Genomic DNA, 26,922 nt, shown 5'->3' on the forward strand with positions numbered 1-26,922 from the left:
TACGGTAAGTAAAAAAATTTTGAAACACTTGAAAAATGTTTGACATTAGAGAAATCATCTCTTCATTATAAGAAAGAAAGGCATAACAGAAAGTAAAAAACATTTAAACTAAACTGATTTTCAGTCCTCTTTGAACAAGAGAAATAGAAAATAATGATTACTAAACTTTGTGCTTTAATCGAACTAATTAATTACAGTGATTTTAAATGGCAACTGCCCATCTGACTAGGTGGTGAGCTTGACAGTTTTGAATGTTTTTGTAATGAGTATTTTTTAAAACACAAAGGCACTAAAATGATCTGGTCTTGCAGTGTTTATCTTAATGCATTCTGCATTTCTTTGCCAAGCTTGTAGTTAAGGATCTTGTTCCAATCAGTCTTAGTGTGAATAATTGGGAACCGTTGATGAAAGTTGTGTCCGACATTGTCTGATAATTTTCACTGATGACAGTTTGATATTCATTCTTTTTAGCCTCTTCAGTCTTTATAAATTCATTTGCTGTTTGCACCTCGTTAGACACCGTTAGGGAATCTTGTATATCTTTATGACTCATAGCTGAACCTTAACATTTTCATAATAATGAACCTGAATTCAAGATGCCAGGCACCTGAGTAGTTGAAGGAATGATTGTAAACGTCCACTCTGACCTCCAATGACCATTCCAAAAGTCTTTTGCTTGAAATTAATGGCTTTCTATGCATGCAATAACTGTTTGCTGTCTATTTTTTTTAACCACATACAGTACTGACACAGAGTACTGTGTCACACACAACTGAAGTGACTTAGCAGCAGCAGCAGCACCAGCAGAGAGGAGTTATTACTGAAGTTTGCCATGGTTCAGTTGCGTTTTCTACTTCATACAGTGTTGGATCAGTTGTGTCCTTTTTTAAGTGATCAAGTTTTTTGGTTCCAAAAACTTTCCGTTTCCCAAGTTACCATGTTCTGTTTTCAGTACCTGATTTTCAAAACCTTCGGTTTTACTGAGGTATGCATGGATTGCCCCTTCCCTCAGAAGAGTATCATTGTTAAGCAATAACAGAACATCATTAAACACCTCGTTAAATTCTCCAGGAGGGGCATGAATGATGAATTTTGCTGCTATGCATACCTTCTCATCAGACAACTGCTCCTCCAGATCTGCTGTTTTCCTTTCGGTGGCGAACTAGGCTGCCCGTGTTGATGCTGGCGGTGACAGCCTGCCTTGCCCCTTTCCGCCTGGTCTTCTTGCTGCACATCCTGCCAGTGAAGGCTTTTTAGATTGTCAAAGGGAAGAAAGGAGAAGAAATACGCAGTTACACTGTCTTTTGCAGTTAGCTGTGTAATTACTTTAATTAATTCTCTGTTATTTTGTATAAATTTCAGTTACTCTCTAGTATCATCCTGAAGCATTTCCCTTAGTATTTCTTGTAAAAGAAATAAATTTTCTGTTTAGGTTTATCTGGGGATTGAAAATTTTTAAAAAGAATTTTAATTGTGATAAAATACAGAGAATATCTTAACCATCTTAACCATTTTAAAGTGTATAGTTTGATCATGTTAAATACATTAACCTTGTTGTACAACCGGTGTCCAGAACTCTTTTCATTTTGCAAAGCTGAAACTCTGCACCATAAACAACTCCCCATTTCCCCTCATCTTAGCTCCTAGCAGCCACGTTTCTGCTTTGTGTTTCTATGAATTTGATTACTCTAGATGCCTCTTTTAAGTGGAACCATACAGTATCTGTCCTTTGTGACTGGCTTATTTTCACTTTCATCCTCAAGATTCATCCATGTTGTAGTAGTGACCCAATTACCTTCCTTTTACATCTGAATAACATTCCACTGTATGTATGTACAACATTTTGTTTATCCCTTATCAGCTGATAAGACACTTGGATTGCTTCTGCCTGTTGGCTGTTCTGAGTAGTGCTGCTGTGAGCATAGGTTTGCAAATATCTCTAGACCTGGCCTTCAGTTCTTTTGGATATATACGCAGAAGTGGGATTGCTAGAACATGGTGGTAGTTCTATTTTTAGTTTTCTGAGGAACCTCCCTACTGTTTTCCATAGTAGTTGTTCCATTTTATAGTTTCACCAACACTACACAAGGGTCCCAGTTTCTCCACATGTTTGCCAACATTTGTTATTTTTTTTCTTTCTCTTTTTCTTCTTTTTTGATAGTAGCCATCCTGATGAGTGGGCTTCCCTCATAGCTCAGTTGGTAAAGAACCTGCCTGCAATGCAGGAGACCCTGGTTCGATTCCTGGGTCGGGAAGATCCGCTGGAGAAGGGATCGGCTACCCACTTCAGTACTCTTGGGCTTCCCTTGTGGCTCAGCTGGTAAAGAATCTACCTGCAATGCGGGAGACCTGAGTTCAGTCCCTGGATTGGGAAGATTCCCTGGAGAAGAGAAAGGCTACCCACTCCAGTATACTGAACCTGGAGAATTCCATGGATACAGTCCATGGGGTCATCAAGAGTTGGACACGACTGAGTGACTTTCATTTTCACTATCCTGATGAGTATGAGGTGATGTCTTACTATTTTGATGAGTGATGTTGAACATCTTTCCCTGTACTTAGTGGCTATTTGTATGTTTGGAGAAATGGCTCTGCAAGTTCTTTGCCTATTTGATAATAGGTTAATTGGGTGGTTTTTGTTTTGTTTTTGAGTTTTACTGCTGCTGCTAAGTCACTTCAGTCGTGTCCGACTCTGTGCGACCCCATGGATGGCAGCCCACCAGGCTCCTCCATCCATGGGATTTTCCAGGCAGGAGTACTGGAGTGGGGTGCCGTTGCATTCTCCGGTTTTGGACAATACTGCAGCATGAATTCAGACTGAAAACCTGAATCAGTACTGGCTTACCGTTCAGATTCTCAGGGAAGTTCTTTTTAACTCCCTCCACTCAGTGCCAAGGTTGAGAAGTGGAAGTTTCTTTTCTGTCCTTTTCTGTGGGAAAGTTTATTTCCCTTTTAATTTTATATTTGTTGAAAAGACCATCCTTTTCCCATTGAATGAACTTTATACTTTTATTGAAAATTATTTGACCATATATATGTGAGAATTTATTGGGGTCTCTGCTCTGGCTGATACTCCCAATACTGTGTTGATTAGAAATGGCAAGAGTAGGCATTCTTAAGCATTGTTCCTGGTCTTAGAGGAAAAACTTTCAGTTTTCCACCATTGAGTATGCTATGAGTTAGTTGTGGGTCCTCATAAGTGGCCTAGGTCATGTTTGACTGTTTGCAACCCTGTGGACTGTATCCCACCAGGCTCCTCTGTCCATGGGAGTCTCCAGGCAAGAATACTGGAGTGGATTTATGCCCTCTTCCAGGGGATCTTCCCAATTCAGGGATTGAACCTGTGTCTCCTGCATTGCAGGCAGATTCTTTACCTACTAAGCCACCTTTGGGAAGTCCCATTATATTGATTAGTTTCCTTCTGTTCCTCATTTGTTGAGTGCTTTTATCATGCAAGGGTATTGAATATTCAGGTGCTTTTTCCGTATCAGTAAAGATCATCAGTGGTTTTGTTCTTCATTCTGTCAATGTGAAGTATTGATTGATTTTTATGAGTTGAATCATCCTTGCATTCCATGGTTAATCCCCACATGATCATGGTGTATACTTCTTTTAATGTGTTGTGAATTCTGTGTGCTAACATTTTTGAGGGTGATTGAAGTGATTTGGTCCTTGGCTTTTCTGTGTTGCCAAGTTTTTGATTACTGATTCAATCTCCTTGCTAGTTATACATTTCAGATTTTCTGTTTTTTCATTGTTCAGTCTTAGTAGGTTGTGTCTTTCTAGGGATTAATGTGTGTCCTGTTTGTTGGTGTGCAGTTGTTCATAATGTTCTCTTATGGTCCTTATTTGTGGCATTGGTTGTAATGGAATATTACAACTCTTGCATTTCTGATTTTATTATTTGAGTTTTTTTTTTTCTTTGTCTAGCCTAAGGGGTTATCAATTTTGTCAGTTTTCTGAAAAATCACTTTTAGTTTCATGATTTTTTTCCTTGTTGACCATTTCATTTATCTGTACTCCAGTTTTTGTTATTTTCACTTTTAGGTTTTAGTTTTTCTTTTAGTTCCTTGAGGTGCAAGTTAGATTGTTACTTGAGATCTTACCTTTTTTTAAGGCATGCCATTTATAGCTTAAACTTCCTTCTTAGTACTTCTTTAACTGCATCCATAAATTTTTTTGGTATTTTGCATTTTCATTTGTGTCAAGGTATTTTCTAATTTCCTTTATGACTTCTTGTTGTTTAAGAGTGTAGTGTTTAATTTCCACATATTGTAAAATTTCCAGTTTTTTCTTAGGCTGTTTATTTCTAGTTTCATTACATTGTGATTGGAAAAGGTACTGTGTATTATTTCAGTCTTCTTGAATTTATTCAGACTAGTTTTATGGCTAGACATGTGTTCTGTCCTGAGGAATGTTTCATGTGTAATTGAGAAAATGTATTCTGCTGTTTGTGGATGGAGTCTTCTATATATGTATCTGTTAGGTTTGATTGGTCTGTAGTGTTGTTCAACTTCTGTATTTTCTTATTCTTCTGATTGGTTGTTCTATGCATTATTGAAAGGACATTATTCATTATGTTGTTGTATATTTCTCCCTTCAGTTCTTTCAACATCTGTCTCATTAATTTAGGAGCTCTGAGGTTTGGTGCAGAAATATACTTTTCATATTTTCTTGGTGAATTGACCCTTTTATCATTATATGACATACTTCTTTGTCTCTTGTAACAGTTTTTGACTTAAAAGTCCATTTTGTCTGAAATTAATACAGTTGTTCCTGTGTTATTTTGGTTACTGTTGCATGAAATATCTTTTTTTAATCCTTTTAATTGATATGCATCCTTAGATCTAAAATGTTTCTTTGATAGGTAGTATGTAGTTGGAAGACCACTAAAGACCACAAACTTTTAATATTAAAAGCTAATCAGGGAAGGACTCTGAAACTGTTTATTCCAGAAGGCATTTAACCTCAGATCAGAGTTGCTGATGACACCTGCTTAGTTTTAAAGCATTCATCTTAAGAATTCTCTTTCAAGTGTTTGGGTTATACCAATACCTGAGGCACCTGTGGGAAAACTGATCAAACATACGGGAATGTATTAGAAATTAATTTCCTTAATGAAGTCTATAAACCATTGGGTAGGTAATAAAAATAAGTTCTGGGAAATGTATTTTTTAATAAGAACTTTTCCAATGAGCCCACTTTCTGGAAAAGACCCTCATGCTGGGAAAGATTGAGGGCAGAAGAAGGGAGCGACAGAGGATGAGATGGTTGGATGTCATCATGGACTCAATGGACATGAGTTTGAGCAAACTCTGGGAGATAGTGAAGGATAGGGAAGCCTGGCGTGCTGGAGTCCATGAGGTCACAAAGAGTCGGATACAACTGAGCGAATGAAAAACAATAAGAACTTCTAATATTTAATTTTAAGTTTTAAGGTTTTTTTAGCTGATAAAAGTGAGAGTGTGTTCTTTTTTCTCACATACTGGGTTAGTTTGTCAAAGTGTTGGTTTTCGTAATATTGTATCATTAGTGTTCTACAAATATCCTAGGGAATTGAACTTTTTTTTGTAAGCTAATATGAATCAGCTGTTTTCAAAGGCAAGACCCTGTGCAGTACACCCAGCATTATTTAGTTGCAGTGAATAGCCATTATGAACATTCATTTTGGCATTCTTCGTTCCTGGAGGGCTCCAGGAATACTAACTGTGCCAGAACATTGGCTCTATTTTTATTTATTTAGGGATTTCAAATTGCCAAAATGAATTTGCAAAATGCCTTTCTTTGCTTTTTGTTCGTTATTCCTCAGAAAATGCCACTGGAGCAAGGTGGGTGTGCCCCATGGTGTTCTACCTTTTGAGAAAAACCTCATGAAAGAGTCTATACCATAGAAATCTCTTTAGTTATTGAATAGAATCTCTTTAGTTATTGAATAGATTTTTGAGTTAAGCTTGCCTTTCTCATCAAAAGCACATTGTTGTATGTGCTCTGTAAAAATGTTTTGTTAGTGTAGTAACTGTTTTAATTATGGGGAAAAAATTACCTTATGATCTTGAGTTTCCTTCAGAGGTTCTTTGACATTTGTGGGTTTGTGAGCAGGCATCTTTTCTTGACTCATAGCTGCCTGTTTTATTTTTATCAATCTCTTCTTTTTTTATGGACATTATGTCTCTTTTTATTTTATTTTTTAACTTTACAATATTGTATTGGTTTTGCCATGTATCAACATGAATCTGCCACAGGTATACACGTGTTCCCTATCCTGAACCCTCCTCCCTCCTCCCTCCCTGTATATGTCTCTTTTTAAAAAGTCTCTTTAAGAGTCTGAGGTATTCTCATTTTGAAGTCTTTTGAAATACCTTTGAAAGTATAGTTTGTAATTTCATTTTTAGCAGGAGTGTTGCTTTGTTTTGTCCTTTGGTACATTCTTCTCTTCCTGGTGTTCTTCTCTATTCTGGTTGTCTCCACCTTGCCCCTTGCATCTCCTTTAAAAGGAGGTTTTACATTGGAAGCTTTGGGTTCTTACACTCCAAGAATATTGGGGAAAATCTCAGTAACCCATCCTGAACCAGTAGATGACTTGGCGTGACTGAAGTCATTTTTGTTTGATTGCCTCTGATCTTTTCCATGTACACTGCTTCAGTTTTTATTGCCTTCTTTCACAAATAGGAGAGCCCTGCTTCAACCTCTGATTATGCAAAATGAGCCCAACTTTGTCCCCATTTTCCATGCTCTCGGATGATTTTAATTCCTGTTATTTGGGTTAATTTCTTAGATGTCTCAAATAGTAAGATTGTGAAATAGGTAACTTGCTTGCTTCTACTTGCTTCTTTCACTTCTACAAGTATGTGTGCGAAGTCACTTCAGCAGTGTCCAACTCTTTGCGAGCCTATGGACTGTAGCCCACCAGGCTCCCCTGTCCATGAGATTTTCCAGGCAAGAATAGCAGAGTGGGTTGCCATTACCTTCTCCAGGTACAAGCATAGGTTAAAGAACTGGTGTGGTTTGTTGGAATATATCAAGTCCTTACTGTGTAATCAAAATCACTATTTCCTAATTTTTTTAAATTAATTAATTAAAAAATAATTAACTTTGGCTGCACTGCGTTCTGTGCATCGGCTTTCTCTAGTTGTGGGGAGTGGGGCTACTGTCTGGTTAGGCTGTGCAGGCTTCTCTTTGTGGTGGCTCCTTTTGTTGTAGAGCACAGGGGCTCTAGAGCTTGGGCTTAGTAATTGTGGTGCATGGACTTAGTTGCCCTCTGGCATATGGGATCTCCTTGGACCAAGGATCAGACTCATGTCTCCTGCGTTGGCAGATGGATTCTTAACTACTGGACCACCAGGGAGGTTGAAGATAGTAAGTTGGACAGTGATTATGAAGTCTAAATGTTATATTTGTGAAAGTGCTTTATAAACTGACAAACATAATTTAAACGTTAAATTTGTTTATTGTTTAGTCATAGGGATTGTGTTATTACTCTCTTTAAATCTGCCTTTGATTTTCAGGTTGTTCCATTGACTTGTCATCTGTGGCAACAGCCATTATATCACAACAATAGTGGAACACAAATTTCTGATACTAACGTGGCCTCTTTGGAAAATATAGCTCCGTGGGGTTCTGGCGATGATCAGGTATGTCTTCTGTAACTGGAAAACTTTCTTTTGATAAGCAGCATGAGAAATTCTGGTTTAGCTATGAAGAGCAGAAAGAGGTGAATTAGTTTAATATTCCACTTTTCTAGTAGATCTTTGGCAGCCTTAATTATATAGAACAACAGTTTACTTTTTTTTGGTCTCAGGATTCCTTTACATTTTTCAAAAGTGTTTTAAAGAGTTTTTGTTTATAAGGGTTGTCTATATCAATAACCTCAGATATGCAGATGACAGACACCACCCTTATGGCAGAAAGTGAAGAGGAACTAAAAAGCCTCTTGATGAAAGTGAAAGAGGACAGTGAAAAAGTTGGCTTAAAGCTCAACATTCAGAAAACGAAGATCATGGCATCTGGTCCCATCACTTCATGGCAAATAGATGGGGAAATAGTAGCTGACTTTATTTTTTGGGGCTCCAAAATCACTGCAGATGGTGATTGCAGCCATGAAATTAAAAGACACTTACCCCTTGGAAGGAAAGTTATGACCAACCTAGACGGCATATTCAAAAGCAGAGACATTACTTTGCCAACAAAGGTTCGTCTAGTCAAGGCTATGGTTTTTCCAGTGGTCATGTATGGATGTGAGAGTTGGACGGTGAAGAAAGCTGAGTGCCAAAGAATTGATGCTTCTGAACCGTGGTGTAGGAGAAGACTGTTGAGAGTCCCTTGGACTGCAAGGAGATTCAACCAGTCCATCCTAAAGGAGACCAGTCCTGGGTGTTCTTTGGAAGGAATGATGCTAAAGCTGAAACTCCAGTACTTTGGCCACCTCATGTGAAGAGTTAACTCATTGGAAAAGACCCTGATGCTGGGAGGGATTGGGGGCAGGAGGAGAAGGGGACGACAGAGGATGAGATGGCTGGATGGCATCACCGACTCGATGGACATGAGTTTGAGTGAATTCCGTGAGTTGGTGATGGACAGGGAGGCCTGGCATGCTGCAATTCGTGGGGTCGCAGAGTTGGACGCGACTGAACTGAACTGATGTCAAGTTATTAAAATTAAATCATTCTAAGAACATTTATTTAAAAATACGAATCCATTATATATTAACATAAAAATATGTTTTAAAATGAAAATTTACTGTTTTCCAAAGCAAAAAAAAATTGGTTGAAAGGATGGCATCGTTTTACATTTTTGCACATCTCTTTAATGTTAGCCTTACTAGAAGACAGTTGTTATATTAGACAGGGTTCTCCAGAAAAATAGAACCAATAGGAGATAATAAATGTGTATTTACAATAGTGTTAGTTGCTCAGTTGTGTCCAACTCTTTGCAACCCCTTAGACCGTAGCCCGCCAGGCTCCTCTGTCCATGGATTTCTTTAGGCAAGAGTATTGGAGTGGGTAGCCATTTTCTTCTCCAGGGGATCTTCCTGACCCAGGGATCAAACCAAGGCCTCCTGCATTGCAGTCAGATTCTTTACCGTCTGAGCCACCAGGAAAGCCCACATATATACAGTATGTATATATGTGTGTGTATATATATATGTGTGTGTGTGTGTATGTGTGTGTGTGTGTATATATATATATATATATGTATTTGTGTCTGTGTGTGTATTATAAGGAATTTGTTGCAGGAGTGGAGACCCCGTCTATGGCCCCAAAGTGGGCGCTTGTCTAAATACTTGGATATTAATTATCCAGGGAGACACACATGCAGACAAAGCAAGAGATTTTGTTGGGGAAAACCAAGGTGGCGAGCAGGAGGGTAAGGGAACCCAAGAGAACTACTCTGCCATGAGACTTGCAGTCTCTGGATTTATGGTGATGGGGTTTAGTTTCTGGGTTGCTCGTTCTGTCTCAGGGTCCTTCCTGGTGGTGTGTGCATAGCTCAGCCAAGAGGATTCTAGGGAGATTGGTAGGATGTTTGGGCTGGTGTCTCCTATCTCCTTTTGACCTTTCCCAAATTCTTCCTGACGGTGGTAGCTTGTACTTCCACATTACTTACCGTGGACCTCCTGTTGTTAAGATAACTCATGCAAGTGGCTGGCCACTTGCTTGGTCATGGCGGGCAGTTTCAGTCCTCATTTCCCTTAGCAGATTGGCTCATGTGATTATGGAGGCTGAGAAATCCCAAGTTCTATAATGTGGGGACCCAGGAGCACTGATAGCTTAATTCCAGTCTGGATCTAGGAGTTGACTGATGGTATATGTTCTAACCCAAGTCTAAAGGCTCAATGATAGGCCAGCGGATGGTGTAAGTTCTGTGCCAAGTCTGATTCCAAAGGCAGAAGACTGATGTCCCAGCTTGAAAACCATCAGACAGAGAGAGCGAATTATCTTTTGTCTAGCCTTTTGTTCTATTCAGGCCTTTAGTGGATTAGGTGAGGCCTGCCCACATCAGGAAGGGCAGTCTGCTTTACTAAGTCTGTGGATCAAATGTTAATCTCATCCAGACATGCTCTCACAGTGCCCAGATTGTTTAACCAAATATCTGGGCACCCTGTGGCCCAGCCAAGTAACACATAAAATTAACTGTCATAACTAAACTTTCAGATTTGCTTTCTGCATTTAGTCCATTGGGATATATTGTTTTGCTTAAATTATATGAAGAAAATCTAACCTTATATAGGTACATAGTTAGAAAATGGAGGCCCATGTCACTTCCCTGAAAGGATGTCAGTGACTCCTAGGGATCTTCGGACCAAATTTTGGGAACCATTAATCTAGAACATAGTAATAAACTTAGAGGAAATGGAAAAATTGTGAGCAGATAGGAAAAAGTTCATATATGTTTGTAGGAGGAAAAAAATACAGTCTTACTCATAATGATTAAATATTTAAAGGTGATTATGTAATAACTTAGATATCAGATTTCTTCTGGTTCCTGCAGTTTTCTCTGAATTGCAGTTACTATCCATTGAATGCAAGATACAGAGGAAGGAGATTTACTGTCACCAAGCTAAAAGGGTTACGAGAAACCCTAACAAGAAAAAGCATAGTAATTGTGACCGTTAATGGAAGGGAGATTGTTATTTGTTGAATTGTGTCCCCTCAACTTATTTGAATTTTTGACTTCTGTTTGTTGGAATATTTTGATTCTCATATAGATCTGGGGCTTTAAATATACCTGTATACTTAAAGATTGCAAATTTGTATCTCCAGCCTTTACTTCTCCTTAAAAATTTGTTTGTATTTATTTTATTGTCATCCCTCTCCATATCAATCAAAAATATTTAGAGATTTGAGGGTCTTTTTATATTAATTAAAAGGATATAACACTCAGGATCATAGCAAAATAAGCAGAAAGAAAAGAATGGTCAACAGATTTTTTTAAAGTTTTATTTTATGATGGGAAATTATTGGAGTATGTTTGCATAAAGAGAAGAATTGTTCAGTAGGAAGGGAAATTGTGTGAAGGAAAGTAGGAAATCACATATAGGAAAGAAATCATTAGAAAAAAATGGAATGAGATGGGTAAGCCATTGATAGGTTAGAGGGAAAGACAGTTTAAGTCATAAAATGAAAATCTGGGTTAGGTAATAGGGCTGTAGATCTTGTGATAGGAAAATAAGGGAGCTCCATCTCCTGCTCTTTGCTTACTAAAGTGGGAAATGAGGTCATCAGTTGAAAATGAGGAAGGAGAGTTCAGTAGTTCTGAGGAAAGTATAAAGTAATCATTTTGGCCAGTCAGCTTGGCAGGAAACTATAGTAGAACTTCCAGGCAGGGCTGAGTGCCTTTGAGGTTTAGTGTTATCAATCTAAAGCAAATAGTGTTAACATACATTAACATAATGTATATATATGAAATCTAGAAAAACTGGTATAGGTGATCTTATTCATAGAGCAGAAATAGAGACACAGACATAGAGAACAAATATATGAATACCAAGGAAGAAGGGAGAGTGGTGGGATGAATTGGGGAATTGGGATTGACATGTATACACTATTGTTGCTAAAGTGAAGTCGCTCAGTCGTGTCCAACTCTTTGCGACCCTGTGGACTGTAGCCTCCCAGGCTCTTCCCTCCATGGGATTCTCCAGGCAAGAGTACTGGAGTGGGTTGTCATTTCCTTCTCCAGGGGATCTTCCCGACCCAGGGATTGGACCCAGGTCTCCCACATTGCAGGCAGAGGCTTTAAGCTCTGAGCCAGCAGCTCACATTGTTGCTAAGTATAAAATAAATAACTAATGAGAACCTACTTTGTAGCACAGGGAACTCTACTCAGTGCTTGGTGGAGACCTAAATAGGAAGAAAATCCAAAAAAAAGATATATGTATACATATTGCTGATTCACTTTGTTGTACAGCACAAACGAACACATTGTAAACCAACGGTTCACCAGTGCATGTGTGCTCAGTCACGTCTGATTCCTTGTGACCCCTTGGACTGTAGCCCACCAGGCTCCTCTGGCCATGGGATTTCCCAGGTGATAAAACTGGAGTGGGTTGTCATTTCCTCCTCCAGGGATTGAACCTGCATCTTCTGTGTCTCCTGCAGTGGCAGGCGGGTGTTTTTTTTTGTTTGTTTTTTTTACCACTAGTGCCACCTGGGAAGCAAGATTTTTAAAATAAAAAAAATCAACTATACTCCAGTAAAAATTCATTTTAAAAAAATCTAAAGGAAATCCAGTCTGAATGTGTGTTTTGTTCAGCAGTGTGCTGTTGCTTGGATTAAGACAAGGAGAGGTTCAACTAGAACTCAACTTTTGCTAGGCAGATAGGATGGTAGGGGAAAAGGGTAAGAAAGTCAGAAATGTTTGTGAAACAGTGTTTATAAAGATGACTGTGAACACTCATAGTGTTCATGGGGTTCTCCTAGGCAAGAATACTGAAGTGGTTTGCCATTCCCTTCTCCAGTGGACCACATTTTGTCAGATGTCTCCACCATGACCCGTCTGTCTTGGGTAGTTTAATTGAGTTAGACAAGGCTGTGGTCCATGTGATCAGTTTGGTTAGTTTTCTGTGATTGTGGTTTTCATTCTGTCTGCCCTCTGATGGAGAAGGATAAGAGGCTTATGGAAGCTTCCTGATGGGAGAGACTGAGGGGGAAACTGGGTCTGTTCTGATGGGCTGCAGGGCCTTTCTCAGTAAATCTTAAATCCAGTTTTCTGTTGATGGTGGGGGGATGCTGTGTTCCCTCCCTGTTGTTTGACCTGAGACCAAACTATGGTGGAGGTGATGAAGATAACGGCGACCTCCTTCAAAAGGTGCGGGCACGCACTGCTGCACTCAGTGCCTCTGACCCTGCAGCAGCCACCGCAGACCCACGCCTCTACTGGACACTCCTGGACACTCACAAACAAGTCTGGGTCAGTCTCTTGTGGGGTCACTGTTCAGTGGTGACTGTGGCTCAGATCATGAACTTAGTATTGCAAAATTCAGACTTAAATTGAAGAAAGTAGGGAAAACCACTAGACCATTCAGGTATGACCTAAATCAAATCCCTTCGCGTTATACAGTGGAACTGACAAGTAGATTCAAAGGATTAGATCTCATAGAGTGCGTGAAGAACTATGGACGGATGGACAGAGGTTCATGACATTGTCCAGGAGGCAGTGGTCAAGACCATCCCCAAGAAAAAGAAGTGCAAAAGGCAAAATGGTTGTCTGAGGAGACCTTACAAATAGCTGAGGAAAGAAGAAAAGTGAAAGGCAAAGGAGAAAAGGAAAGATATACCTATTTGAATGCAGAGTTGTAAAGAATAGCAAGGACAGATAAGAAAGCCTTCCTCAGTGATCAATGCAAAGAAATAGAGGAAAACAATAGAATGGGAAAGACTAGAGATCTCTTCAAGAAAAGTAGAGATACCAAGGGAACTTTTCATGCAAAGATGGGCTCAATAAAGGACAGAAATGGTATGGATCTAACATAAGCAGAAGATATTAAGAAAAGGTGACAAGAATACACAGAAAAACTGTACAAAAAAAATCTTCATGGCCCAGATAATCACAATGGTGTGATCACTCACACTCACCTAGAGCCAGACATCCTGGAATGTGAAGTCAAGTGGGCCATAGGAAGCATCACTACGAACAAAGCTAGTGGAGGTGATGGAATTTCAGTTGAGCTGTTTCAAATCTTAAAAGATGATGCTGTGAAAGTGCTGCACTCAATATGACAGCACATTTGGAAAACTCAGCAGTGGTCACAGGACTGGAAAAGGTCAGTTTTCATTCCAATCCCAAAGAAAGGCAATGCCAAAGAATGCTCAAACTACTGTACAATTGCACTCATCTCACATGCTAGCAAAGTAATGCCCCAAATTCTCCAAGTGAGTTTTCAACAATACATGAACCATGAACTTCCAAATGTTCAAGCTGGTTTTAGAAAAGGCAGAGGAACCAGAGATCAAATTGCCAACATCTGCTGTATCATTGAAAAAGCAAGAGAGTTCCAGAAAAACATCTATTTCTGCTTTATTGACTATGCCAAAGCCTTTGACTGCGTGGATCACAACAAACTATGGAAAATTCTGAAAGAGATGGGAACACCAGACCACCTTATCTGCCTTCTGAGAAATCTGTATGCAGGTCAAGAAGCAACAGTTAGAGCTGGACATGGAATAACAGACTGGTTCCAAATCAGGAAAGGAGTACGTGAAGGCTGTATGTTGTCACCCTGCTTATTTAACTTATATGCAGAGTACATCATGTGAAATGCTGGGCTGGAGGAAGCACAAGCTGGAATCAAGATTGCCAGGAGAAATATCAGTAACCTCAGATATGCAGATGATACCACCATTATGACAGAAAGCAAAGAAGAACTAAAGAGCCTCTTGATGAAAGTGAAAGAGGGGAGTGAAAAAGTTAGTTTAAAGCTCAACATTCAGAAAACGAAGATCATGGCATCTGGTCCCATCACTTCATGGCAAATAGATGGGGAAACAGTGGCTGACTTTATTTTTGGGGGCTCCAGAATCACTGCAGATGGTGATTGCAGCTGTGAAATTAAAAGACACTTACTCCTTAGAAGGAAAGTTATGACCAACCTAGACAGCATATTCAAAAGCAGAGACATTACTTTGCCAACAAAGGTTCGTCTAGTCAAGGCTATGGTTTTTCAGTGGTCATGTATGGATGTGCGAGTTGAAGTATAAAGATGGGAAAGTATAAAGTATAAAGATATGAGAGTATAAAGAAAGCCGAGTGCAGGAAGAATTGATGCTTTTGAACTGTGGTGTTGGAGAAGACTCTTGAGAGTCCCTTGGACTGCAAGGAGATCCAACCACTCCATCGTAAAGGAGATCAGTCCTGGGCATTCATTGGAAGGATTGATGTTGAAGCTGAAACTCTTAATACTTTGGCCACCTGATGTGAAGAGCTGACTCTTGGAAAAGACCCTGATGCTGGGAAAGATTGAGGGTAGGAGGAGAAGGGGATGACAGAGGATGAGATGTTTGGAGGGCATCACCGACTCGATGGACATGGGTTTGGGTGAATTCTGGGAGTTGGTGATGGACAGGGAGGCCTGGCGTGCTGCAGTCCATGGAGTCGCAAAGAGTTGGACATGACTGAGCGACTGAACTGAACTGACAAGCACTTAAGAGTGGTAAAGAGGAAAATGCAGTTAATAAGTGTTACTCAGTCATGTCCAACTCCCAGGCTCCTCTGTCCCTGGAATTTTTCCAGGCAGAATACTGGTGTGGGTTGCCATTTGCTTCTTCAGGGGATCATCCTGACCTTGGGATTGAACCTGGCTCTCCTGCATTGCAGGCAGATTCTTTACCAACTGGGCTACCAGGGAAGTGTAAATGTGGTAGGATAGTTGTCTTCATAAGGTTGCAAAATTATTGCAGTTTAGGAGCTGAGTGATCTGTGGAGGTCAGAGTATGGACAGGAGAACAAATGCATATATCTTTCATCTGTAGTGAAGAATAAACTATGGGACAAGGCTCAAACCCTGGTCAGAGGGGCTAAGAGATGAGTTGGGACCCGAAATTTTGTTGTAGTGAAAATCCCAAGATGATTGGAATTCCCTTGCTTTCAAACCTATTCATTGGCCCACTATTCCCTATTGAATTGAATACTCTCAAAAGAAAAAAAAAATCATTCTCACATTCCTTTTTATTTTTCAAGTATGAAAAATGTATAAAGCATGTTTCCAATAGCAATTTGATGTTACGGATTTGACTAATTTATCTGACATAGATGGGATTGGTATATTTTGGAATGCCAAAGGTCTATTATCTGGTAAGCCATAGATGGATAGTGTTAATATTTTAGAATATTATTCTCCAGGATTATTTTTCTCTGTATATTTATTTTTTTATAGCTGATATTAGAAAGTGGATAGTTGTGTATCTTTTTTTTTTTTTTTAAGCCTACTCTTAAGCACATTTGGTTAGAGGATTTTAACTAATGGAAATAATCCTTTAAAGTTTTGTTGAAATTGTGAAATCGTCCTAAATTACAATGTATATTTTTATATGTGGGTCATTTGGGAATTAAAAAAATTTAATTTGGTTAAGGAATAAAATAATGAATATCAGTACATCATATATCTAAGCCTGTTGATAGCCATCAATATAATGTCATTGTCTCATCTTTTTAAACAGATAGGTTAAAATAATTCATTGTTTAATAAAAAATTTTGTTTGTATAATTAATGAAAGGCTGAAAGTAGAGGAAACATGATAAAGAGAAAAGCAGAAATAAGTTAGAAAGTAGAACTGTTACACTGAAGATAGAAAAAATGTATACATTCCTAGCAAATCCAATCAAGAAAAAAAAACCCCACCTTAATGAGGTAGACTTAATACAAACCTGTCAAAGTTTATGGAGTTGAACTGAAACTAAGAAGAAATCAAGAATGTTATAATAGTACCAACTATCAAAAAGGTTTTTGGATCTAATGAATTCAACCATGAAGTCTTTTATATTTTTTAAAAAATTTCCTTGTATTAAAATATACAGAACAAGGTTAGAGAACAAAAGCATTTAAAAATACTAATGAATCTTAATCACTGAGAATGTTAAAGACTGCTATCAAATCTAGTTAAAGGTCTCATCTACCATCTGCCTACTACTGTGAAGTTGTTACATTATGAAGAAATTTATTGCTGTATTTTATCAGATGTAATTGGGGAAAAATGATGCTCTAATGCTGTTTGATCAAATTTCGTGCCCATTCCTAATCAAATTATTTTAAAGTGAAAATAAAGGAATACTTTAATAGCATGACAGGAAGAATATTCTTAATAGCTAATACTAAATTTGTTTTTTAAATAACCAGATTTAAACAGAAAATGCCTATAAAACTGGTTACCATTAGTCTTTAATTCAACTTTAGTTCAACATTGCTGCTTAGTGTGGTTTGTAGATTGGTGCCAGTCCATGAATTGCCTGTTACTGTCAAGAAATAAAAAGAATTGAGAGGAAGTGTTTAGAAACTTTTATAGCAAATTGATGTTTTTTAGTATCAGAAAATGACACTTAGACATGTGTTTTGTATTTTGGGTTTATATACCTTTTCAGTTTCATTTTCCTAGTTTTTTTTTTTTACTAGTTTGTAAATTTATTTTTTATTTATTTGTTACCTATTAATTTTTATTAGTATTAATAAAATGTTATTCTGTAATGAGTTGGAAGTAGGGAGAACTGACCATAGGTATTTTGAGAGACATTGCTCTGAATCATGCCACAAGTAAAAGAGTTAACGTTTGAAAGAGACAAATGTACCACTCACGACTCATGAAACCACATGTTTTGTACCAAGAAGTCCACTAGAAACTAGTATAGTAAATAAGAGTTAGTAAAGTGGTCATGTGTAAAGAATATTGTAGCTTTAGATTTGGAAATTTTTTTTCAGTTTTATGATACTGTAGGATTTCATCATGAAGAACCAAATTTATTGTTTTAATGATGAGAAGTAATATTAAAGAATAGCAGAAATGCCAGTGGTTCAACACATTAAAAGATGTGTAATAATGGGAAAAGGTAAAAAATCTTATTGTGAAAAAAATTTTGATGAAAATGTGAAATAGAAAGCTATATGCTAATGTAAATGGACATTTTAATCTAAATGTTAATATGTATGGTAACTCAGTTAATGATTTAGCATATTTTCCTTTAAAATTCTTGTTTTAGAGAACAGAATCTTGGCATTGTCTTCCTCAAGAAATGGACTCATCCTGCACCTTGGATACAGCCCAGACTGGGTTTAATATGAGAGAGAAAGGGACTGAAGTGACCGACTTCACCTCTTTGGAGGAAGGTATATTGACCCAATCAGAAAATCAAGGAAAGGATCCCAACAGAGACCTCTTATGTTCTCCGTTGCTAGGTAATACCTCTTTATTTTTAGCTAGTAGTAATACCTCACATTTACAAAATACACACGGGGGACTCCAAATCTTGCATCCAAATCCTTGAGTTGAGCTCTGTAGAACTGTACTCAAACGTGTTAGTTTATTTCTGGTTTTTCACACTGGCCAGCTGGTCTAGTTACGTTAAATGTGCAATTGTTCCTCATTTTATCATTCTCTGTTGCTCTCAGAAGGCATAGAAGCTTTCTGTCATGGATATGCCTCCTCAGTCCTGACTCTGGGGTTTTTCCTGGGGGTAACCACATGTGTTATCTTTTGACTGCTTCTCTCAGCAATGGAGGCTCCATGATGTATAAAAACCAAACAGAAAACAAATGTTCATGCTTACCTAATTAGCTTCTTAGAACTAGTTAAGACATTTATCATTATCCTAAGTTTTTAGATCCAAACATTGAGATAAAGAGGTTAAATGACTTGTCTGAGGCAGATCTTCCTGCTTTCTTCTGTTTAATATGGAACTAATTTATTAGCTCTTTACAAAAGATAAACTTTAAGTCCTTTTCAAATCATCAAGGTAGGACATAGAATTATACTCTCATTACTTTAGATTGCTGCACATATATAGGAATGCTTAGGCAGTATGATAATTTCAATTTTTTTATGCCTAATTCATAATTCAAATATTATTTTGTTTTCCTTCTGTTTTCTTCAGATTTTTAGTTTCAAAAATTGAAGAAAATGCAACCATCACAGATTTTACAGTTAACCTTTGTCAAGGGTGTGGGATTCAACCATAGAGGTGTCTTAACAGAATTTTGTAGAGGAGCATGAATTAGCAGTTAATCCAACAAGTTCTTTTCAAATGCTATCCAAGTAAAAAGTATCAGTGCCAATATATTCAGTGATGTAGATCATCAAAGTCAATTTTAGTTTTATATTTAAAGAAAGATGTTGACAAGAGTTAGAGTTCCCTTGAAGAGGAGGTAACATTGATAGCATATGAACGAAAAGACTTTGCTATGATCAGATGTTTGAAGGACTGTCATGCTAAAGATGAAGCAACTTATTTTTCATTTATTCATTTATTTAGCAAATATCTAAGTGCCTATTGTGTGTTATACACTAGGAATATATAAAGGAAAGCTGTGTTGTCTTTTGGAAAGACAGTACATAAAAGGAAAATAATAGTACCATAGGCTGAGTTAGATAATGGTCTACAGCAGGGGTCTGAAAGCTACTAGTCACAGGCTGAAGCCTGATTTTGTACTGTCTGTGGGCTAAAAAAGGTTTTAGCATCTTAGAGGATTGTAAAAAACAAATGAACAAAAGAATTACATGGGGCAGAGACACCATGTGTGATCAACAAAGCCTAAAGTATTTATTTACTCGCTGACCTTTTATAGGAAATGTTTGCCAATTCCTAGTCTAGAGTTGAAAATCAGAGAAAGCAGTGGCACCTCACTCCAGTACTCTTGCCTGGAAAATCCCATGTATGGAGGAGCCTGGTGGGCTGCAGTCCATGGGGTTGCTAAGAGTCAGACACGACTGAGCGACTTCACTTTCACTTTTCACTTTCATGCATTGGAGAAGGAAATGGCAACCTGCTCCAGTGTTCTTACCTGGAGAATCCCAGGGACGGTGGAGCTTAATGGGCTGCCCTCTATGGGGTCGCACAGAGTCGGACATGACTGAAGCGACTTAGCAGCAGCAGCAGCAGCAGAATTGAAAATGAGACTACAAAACTTGTAGGGAGGCTGTTTTCAACTAGTAGAGCCATTTAATAATGGGATATAGCTAATAATAATAATATAGCTAATAATGTTATATAGCTATATAACAAAAAAAGGTGAGCATTATGTCACAGCAAGTAAGTGAAGTTCTCCAATAGAATAGTTTCAGCATTGGGTTGGAGATTCTGCTACATGGCTTGAGTTATACAGCTCCAGTTTCTCATTTACTGTAGATACAATAGAACATTTTAATAATTAGATCAGATCCTGGGATCTGATGACCAGAGGAAATTTCATCACTGTGACTTTGTTAGGCTGGAATCCAGTCATTGTAGAGTGGATCTCATCAGTGGCAAATGTCATGATGATGACTGTGGCTGGAACGGTTAGATATTTCAAAAAAGACTATCCAGGCCAGCAACAGTTGTCCAGGTGTGAGGAAATGTGGGGTCTTTGTTGAAAAATCTTCACGATTCTTAGAGGAATGAAAGATTTCTGTTATGAAGGTTTAAGACTGAGCTTATTGGCCAGAGCCAAGGAAGAGTTGTACCAATTAGTCCTTGGTGGTAAATGTTACTGTTATCTTTCAGTTTCCCATTTTTTATTAATCCATTTATTAAATAAATAATTGTATTCTGAGTGCCTACTAAGTGTAGGAGGTACTTTGTAGCAGGTATTTTGCTAAGCACTGAGGATATAGCTCTGAATAAAGCAGACATGGAATTGGTAATCAAAGTGGGAAGCAGACAGACTGAAGATTAAAACAAGAGTGTGACAGTTATGATAGGGAAGGAATGCAGTTTTATTATAGGCATTGTGAAATCAAGAAGGTATACTGTAGTCACAGTATTACATTCATATTTAAAGCACATTTCAGTTTTAGCAAAACATCACTTGTCTAGTTAAATTAATATGAGATAGAAGACTATTGGTTTCATAGATTTGTTTCTGCTAGTGTTTACTTTTTTGTTTTTGTAATTGTATAAATACTGTAAGGAATAGGAGTTTATACCTAGTTGTACATATTTAGGGATGTTAGAACTTATTTAAGGTGACATTCAGGTATTCACAAGCATTTTTTTCCCTTTAAATTAGCAGTTTTCAAACATTTTGCCCACAGGATTTCCTTGACACATTTAAAATTACTGAGAACTTTTGTTGATGTGGCTTATTGATGTTTTGCAATATTAGAAATTATTAAAACTTAAAAACTTTAAAAATGAGTTTATCAATTCATTCAAAAGTAGCAATTCCATTGATGTTATAAATTAACCTGGTTTATTAGAAAAATAACTTTCAAAATCAAAAATATTTAGAGGACTAGTGTTGTTTTACTTAAAAATATGTAATGTCTGACTTATTAGAAGACAAACAGGTTCTGATATCTGCTTCTGCCTTCAGGATGTTGCTCTATCATATGTGATGTAGCTCCTGGGAAATTCCATGGTATCCTTATGAAATAATGAGAGTGAAAAAAGCAAATGATATGTTAATATTATTTTGAATATCACTTTGACCCAGGCATCTTCTGGGAGTATCTTAAGGATGTTTGGGAGCCTGTGAACCACATTTTGATGTAAGATGGAAAGAAACGATCATAATTGTTAGGAGCATTTGCTAAAAAATATAGTGTTTAGGTCTAGATTGTACTCTGGCATATAAGCTATTTGAATGTGGACAGATTACTTAATATTTTTTAAGATTTATGGTCATGTCTCCCCAGCTATAAGATGACTGTAATAATACCTATACTTCAAGGTTGTTATGAAGGTTAAATAAAATATTAGGTTAAGTGCCTGCATCTTGTTGTTGTTTAGTCGCTCGGTTGTGTCTGATTCTTTGTGGTCCCATGGACTGTAGCCCGCCAGGTTCCTCTGTCCATGGTATTTTCCAGGTAAGATTGCTGGAGTGGGTAGCCATTTTCTTCTCCAAACTTGGATCTTAATAAATGGTATTTGCTGCTGTTGTTACATTATCATACTAATGCTTGTAGAAAGTTCCAGATGGCAACATTTAGGTTCTTTAAAATATTATATAAGCTAAGCAGTTAAATTATCAGCATTCCCAACATTTTTATATTTGAAACTTTGCAGTCCTACAGGACAATTTTGCTTCTCCTGATTTGCCTTTGCTGACATGTTTGACAGAACGTCAAGAGTTTGGGCCTGATTCCTTATTTCATCAAAGTGAACTAGATTTTGCACCTCTGAGGTAGGATGATTTATTTTTGTACTTGCATATAACCTTTTTACTCTTTCTTTTCTTGTTCTAAGTTGTTACTAAATTAATGACTTGTAGTGAGACTTTGGGTGACAAGGCCTTAACACACGGTACATGTTAATTTGGCAGAATAACGTGTGTAAAGATGAGGCAGGGGAGTGTAGTTTATTTAAAAATAATTTCTAATGTATTCTAGCATACTAGGCATATTTTAGTTTAGAAAGCACACTCGATTTTCTTCTTTATATATCTGCTGATTTGCTATCCATCAGCCCACTCCCATTCTGTGAAAAGCATTCATTTCATGGTCACTAGCTTGTTTGGCATTCTCATTTTTGTCAGCCAGTATTGAGTGAACCTAGTTATCTCTCTTTCCTGTGTAGGAGATGCAAATAGGAAGTAATGAAGTAGCATGATTTTTCTAATAGATGTATCTAAATTAAGTTATTCCAAATTAATGTCTTTTAGTCATCATGAGAGACAAGTCTCGAATTCTTCAAATCATATTTGGAATTATCCAAGAATATGTTTTCTTCTTTTAGAAATAAAAAAGACAATGTAAATGAAAAACTATAAATGTTTACAGAGTTAAAAACCTCTGCCCTTATGCTGTGTTTTACTTTAAAATTACTTTTATGAAAAGTGTTCTGTACACAGTAGTCAACCAATGATTAGGTTATGTTTTGTTTGAAGAGTAGATCACTTAAGTGGTTTTTAAGAACATAATAACTAGTAAAAGAATTAATTAATGCATATTAAATGAATATTAAATTATGGTAGGTAATAAATTGCATATTTTAAATGGTAAAGTTTGAAATTTTCATTTAAAGAATCATCTTTGGGGCATAGTATTGTTTTGAGAGAAGCCTGAGAAAATATCAGGTCATAGGATGGTAGTTCATCTTCTGTCTACAAAAAATTTGCTGCATTCAATCATCAGCCACTCTAAAGGAATTTGAAATTAGAACTTTTTCAACATACTTTTCAAATAACCTCAATTTTAGTAACATCAGTTTTGCATTTTTTTCATATTAGTATTTAAAAAAGATAAATGTTTTTAATGTGTTATTTATTTATTTTTAACTGTATATTTTCAGGGGAATTCCTGGTAAGTCTGAAGACACTGAATGGTTTTCTCGACCGTCGGAAGTTAGTGAAGCTTTATTCCAGGCAGCCTCAGGAGTAGCATCAGACTTAGTTAACAGTTGCTTTAGTAGATCTCAGCACCCACTTATAGGTAGTACAGCTGTTAAGTCTCAGCACTCTTTATTAACTCCTGAACAAGGGACTAAAGAAGAGACTGCTTCATCTAATACACTTGATCTGAAAACCTGCGAAGACTCTGGTAATTATGATGCTGTTTATTCATATATGTCATGGGAGACACAACAAGTTATGCAGGAGCCAGCAACCAATTTAGCTGATAAAGATCACGTTTCTTTTTCAACTGCATCTGATATAAGTGATGAATACATAAATCCTAGAGGAAGTGACAATTTTGATGCTTCTTATTTATATGCACAGTATGGGAACCAAGGAACTTTACAACAATCAGAAAAATATTTAGCCAGTAAGGACCATGATTCTTATTCAGATTCATCTGACACAATTGATAGAAATAAAATTCCTAAGGAAAGTGACAATTTCTCTTTTTCAAATATGCCGTGGAGCAAGCAGGGAGCTTCACACCATCCAGAAATATATCTAATCAGTAAGGATCATGTTTCTTTTCCACATGAAGTTGCTCCTCATTTTAATAATAAAATGCCACATTCTTTCTGGCATTGTTTGTTGGGATCAGGAGGAAGCGAGGTTCCCTTGATGTCTGATAGTCATTATTTTGAGAGTGTTTGTTTAAGGGCTCCTGTTGAGAATGAGGTGAAACAAAAGGTGGATTCTTTGGAGAGTTATAAAAGCAATGAAGAAGATCTGGGGAAAGGATTATCTCAGTGTTTTGAAGTAAAGGAGAATAGAAATACTTTAGTGTTTTCAGAGGTGCATCCCAGATCTTCAGAAATACAATATATTGAGAATGTTGTAGTTCCTGATAATTCTGTAGAAGTTTCAGAAGCACATATACTCTCCCGGGGGCTTGATACCTCTACAATGGAGATTTCTGGTGGTCCTCTTCAGACTATTAAATTCAACTCAAATGAGACATCAGAACAACTGTATTTTCAAGAAGAAAGAAACCAAGAGGCAACTTCTGTTTTTGATGGGGAAAATGTTGGTGCTATGAAAAATGTAGCTTTTCGGGCAGTTATTGCCTCTATTGAACCTTCCAAGAAGGAGAGTACAGTAAATGAAATCCAAACTGACATCAACAAATCTTTAACAAATGACAGCCAAGAAAGTGAACCAAAAAGTCCAGATCCTTCCCTGTTAAATTATGATGAAAACCTTTTATTTGATAAACTTAAACGTCCACGCTATCAGTCTACTCCTGGGGTGTTTGAATCAGGAGCTTCAAAATCATTGTATAAAAAAGATGATGGTGATAGCTCCCTGTACTGGCATCACAATTTAAACTCAATCCCCAGTGCTTCTCAGGAAATACTGATTAAGCCACTTTCTCTTAGTCCAGAGCTTAAGCCATCATCTTCTTTAAGTGAAAAATCTCTCAAACAGGCTGTTGGTCTTGGCAGAACATGGTCAACTTTATTTCAGTATGGTATAGACAATGAACAGTTTCTTCCCCTTGGGAAGATAAAGTCTGTTTCTGCTCTTGACCTTGCAGAGAAGTTAGGATCTTCAAACATTATTTACCCAATGAAAGTATGGACTTCAGATTCTTTGGTTTCACAAGATTTAAAGCAGCACAGCTTTGAAGAAGCAGATTCCTCAAACTGTATTTTGGGTAAGACTGTAAACTCTAGTTACATCATTGAAGGTCCATCTGCAGCTGTAGGAAGCGGCTTTTCAGCAAACTTGGTGGCATGTGATGCAAAGTCACAAGGTGCTTTACCAGTGATGAGTAATGCACCGTTAATTGCAGTCGGCCAAAAGACATTGCTGAAAGCTGATACGGGCCAAGGGGAAATTCCTCGGCCTTTGGGAGCCAGGTCCAGTTTTACTATACATACAATTATGCAAAATGACTCGTATTTTGTAGAGGGCCTGCAGGGGAAGGCTGAATCTGACATCTGTACTCTGGACGATGATACTGAATGCTGTAGCGTAGATGAAAATGCTGTTGTATGCAGTAAAAGACAAGAGGTAAGGCAATAAAATGAGTATTGGGGAGAGACATGGTCTTCTTCATTATTGTTTTAGGAAATCGGTATTGTTTGTTTTTTTTACTTTTTGCTGTTTCCCAGATATGTGACCAAGGTGACTTGACCGGTGAGTGCGTTGAGCTAGCAGGTTTAGAGAATTTGCTTGATGATCTAGAGATTTGTGACAGCTCCCTGCAGTGGCAATCTACTGTACGGCTACCATCTAAGGAAGACAGCAGTTTTGAAGATTCTGTAAGTCTTTCTACTTGACGTTTCTTGTTTGGTGGGGAAAGAAATTTTAGTTGAAAAACGGGGATGAGAATAAAGGTCTATTTATATCCTCCGATACCAAATTTTGATGTGTAATCTGGCTTTCATATGATATCCAGGAGTATGCTGCATTAATTTATTAGAGGTTGGCATAAAAGAAATGTTTGTGATTTGTAGACCATGAGACTCACTAAGTTCTATGGTGCTTTGGGAAAAAAGGTCAGCCTTTGGAGCATCCAGGCCCTTCATATTGAAATATCTTAACTCTTTCAAATTGTGCTAGCAAGAACCTCTGGGATGGTGTTAAGATTAAACTCATTCATGGAGATACTCAATTGTGCTTTTTCTACCCTCTGGCCTTCAGTGTAACAGCCCTTGGAATAGGCCCTGAAATATTCATGTATTTCTGTTTAGAAGCCCCTGAAAGATTTTAATTTCAGAGATATCTTAAAGTCAAAATTTTGTTTTATACAAGGCTTGATTTGCTTGGACCCTTGGCTCTTCTGACTTTAATGGTTCTCTGGTCCCGTTGCCCATCTGGTTTCATCTGACACTGTCAGCCCTGCCCTGAGTCCTGTTACCTGATGATATATCCTTACATTCTATTAGTCATCAAATATAGTTAGGTTACATATATATGGTTACACATATATATACACATATATATGTACTTAATGTTACTTTCCTTTTCCTATTTTCCCATGTATAAGATAAATATGTCATTGGAAAGCTGCTAGTTTGAGTTGCAATTATATTTTGACCTCTAGGTTCGGGTAGTTAAAAAGACAAAATGAACAAAAATATTGTGATAAGCTTTTCCTTTTATTTCAGTTTATTGAATTTATTTACAGATAGTAGAATTTATTTATAGGTAGTTTTATTTTCTTCAACATTCTAGACATTGTTTACTTCTATTTTTCAATTTAATAACAATGGGGATGATAATGATAGCTAATGTTTTGCACTCAAATACTATGCTAAGAGGTTTACTTTATATATGATACCTCAATTCATTTAGTCCTTTGGTCAGTCCTATCAGGTAGGATTATAGAGATACCAAGGGAACATTTCCCTTGATACCAAAGATGGGGCAATACCAAAGATGGGCTCAATAAAGGACAGAAATGGTATGGACCTAACAGAAGCAGAAGATATTAAGAAGAGGTGGCAAGAATACACAGAAGAACTGTACAAAAAAGATCTTTACAACCCAGATAATCACTGTGGTGTGATCACGCACCTAGAGCCAGACATCCTGGAATGTGAAGTCAAGTGGGCCATAGGAAGCATCACTACAAACAAAGCTGGTGGAGGTGATGGAATTCCAGTTGAGCTATTTCAAATCTTAAAAGATGATGCTGTGAAAGTGCTGCACTCAATATGCCAGCACATTTGGAAAAGTCAGCAGTGGCCACAGGACTGGAAAAGGTCCGTTTTCATTCCAATCCCAAAGAAAGGCAATGCCAAAGAATGCTCAAACTACTGTACAATTGCACTCATCTCACATGCTAGTTAAGTAATGCTCAAAATTCTCCAAGCCAGGCTTCAGCAATACGTGAACCATGAACTTTCTGATGTTCAAACTGGTTTTAGAAAAGGCAGAGGAACCAGAGATCAAATTGCAAA

At 37.4% G+C, this 26,922-nt stretch overlaps 1 protein-coding gene and 1 pseudogene across 1 annotated transcript in view; one reads left to right on the top strand and one right to left on the bottom strand.

The window, feature by feature from the left end:
- Positions 1–26,922, top strand: part of ALMS1 (ALMS1 centrosome and basal body associated protein) — a 186,417-nt gene that overhangs the window by 21,037 nt on the left and 138,458 nt on the right. Inside the window, 5 exon segments of the mRNA XM_070379810.1 lie at positions 7,506–7,631; positions 17,683–17,878; positions 21,685–21,802; positions 22,909–25,027; positions 25,129–25,278. Of these exon segments, the coding sequence (XP_070235911.1) occupies positions 7,506–7,631; positions 17,683–17,878; positions 21,685–21,802; positions 22,909–25,027; positions 25,129–25,278 (2,709 nt within the window).
- Positions 315–6,118, bottom strand: LOC102267883 (F-actin-capping protein subunit alpha-2-like; annotated as a pseudogene).

The sequence above is a fragment of the Bos mutus genome, chromosome 11 (genome assembly GCF_027580195.1).
Source record: "Bos mutus isolate GX-2022 chromosome 11, NWIPB_WYAK_1.1, whole genome shotgun sequence".
NCBI classification, from domain to species: domain Eukaryota; kingdom Metazoa; phylum Chordata; class Mammalia; order Artiodactyla; family Bovidae; genus Bos; species Bos mutus.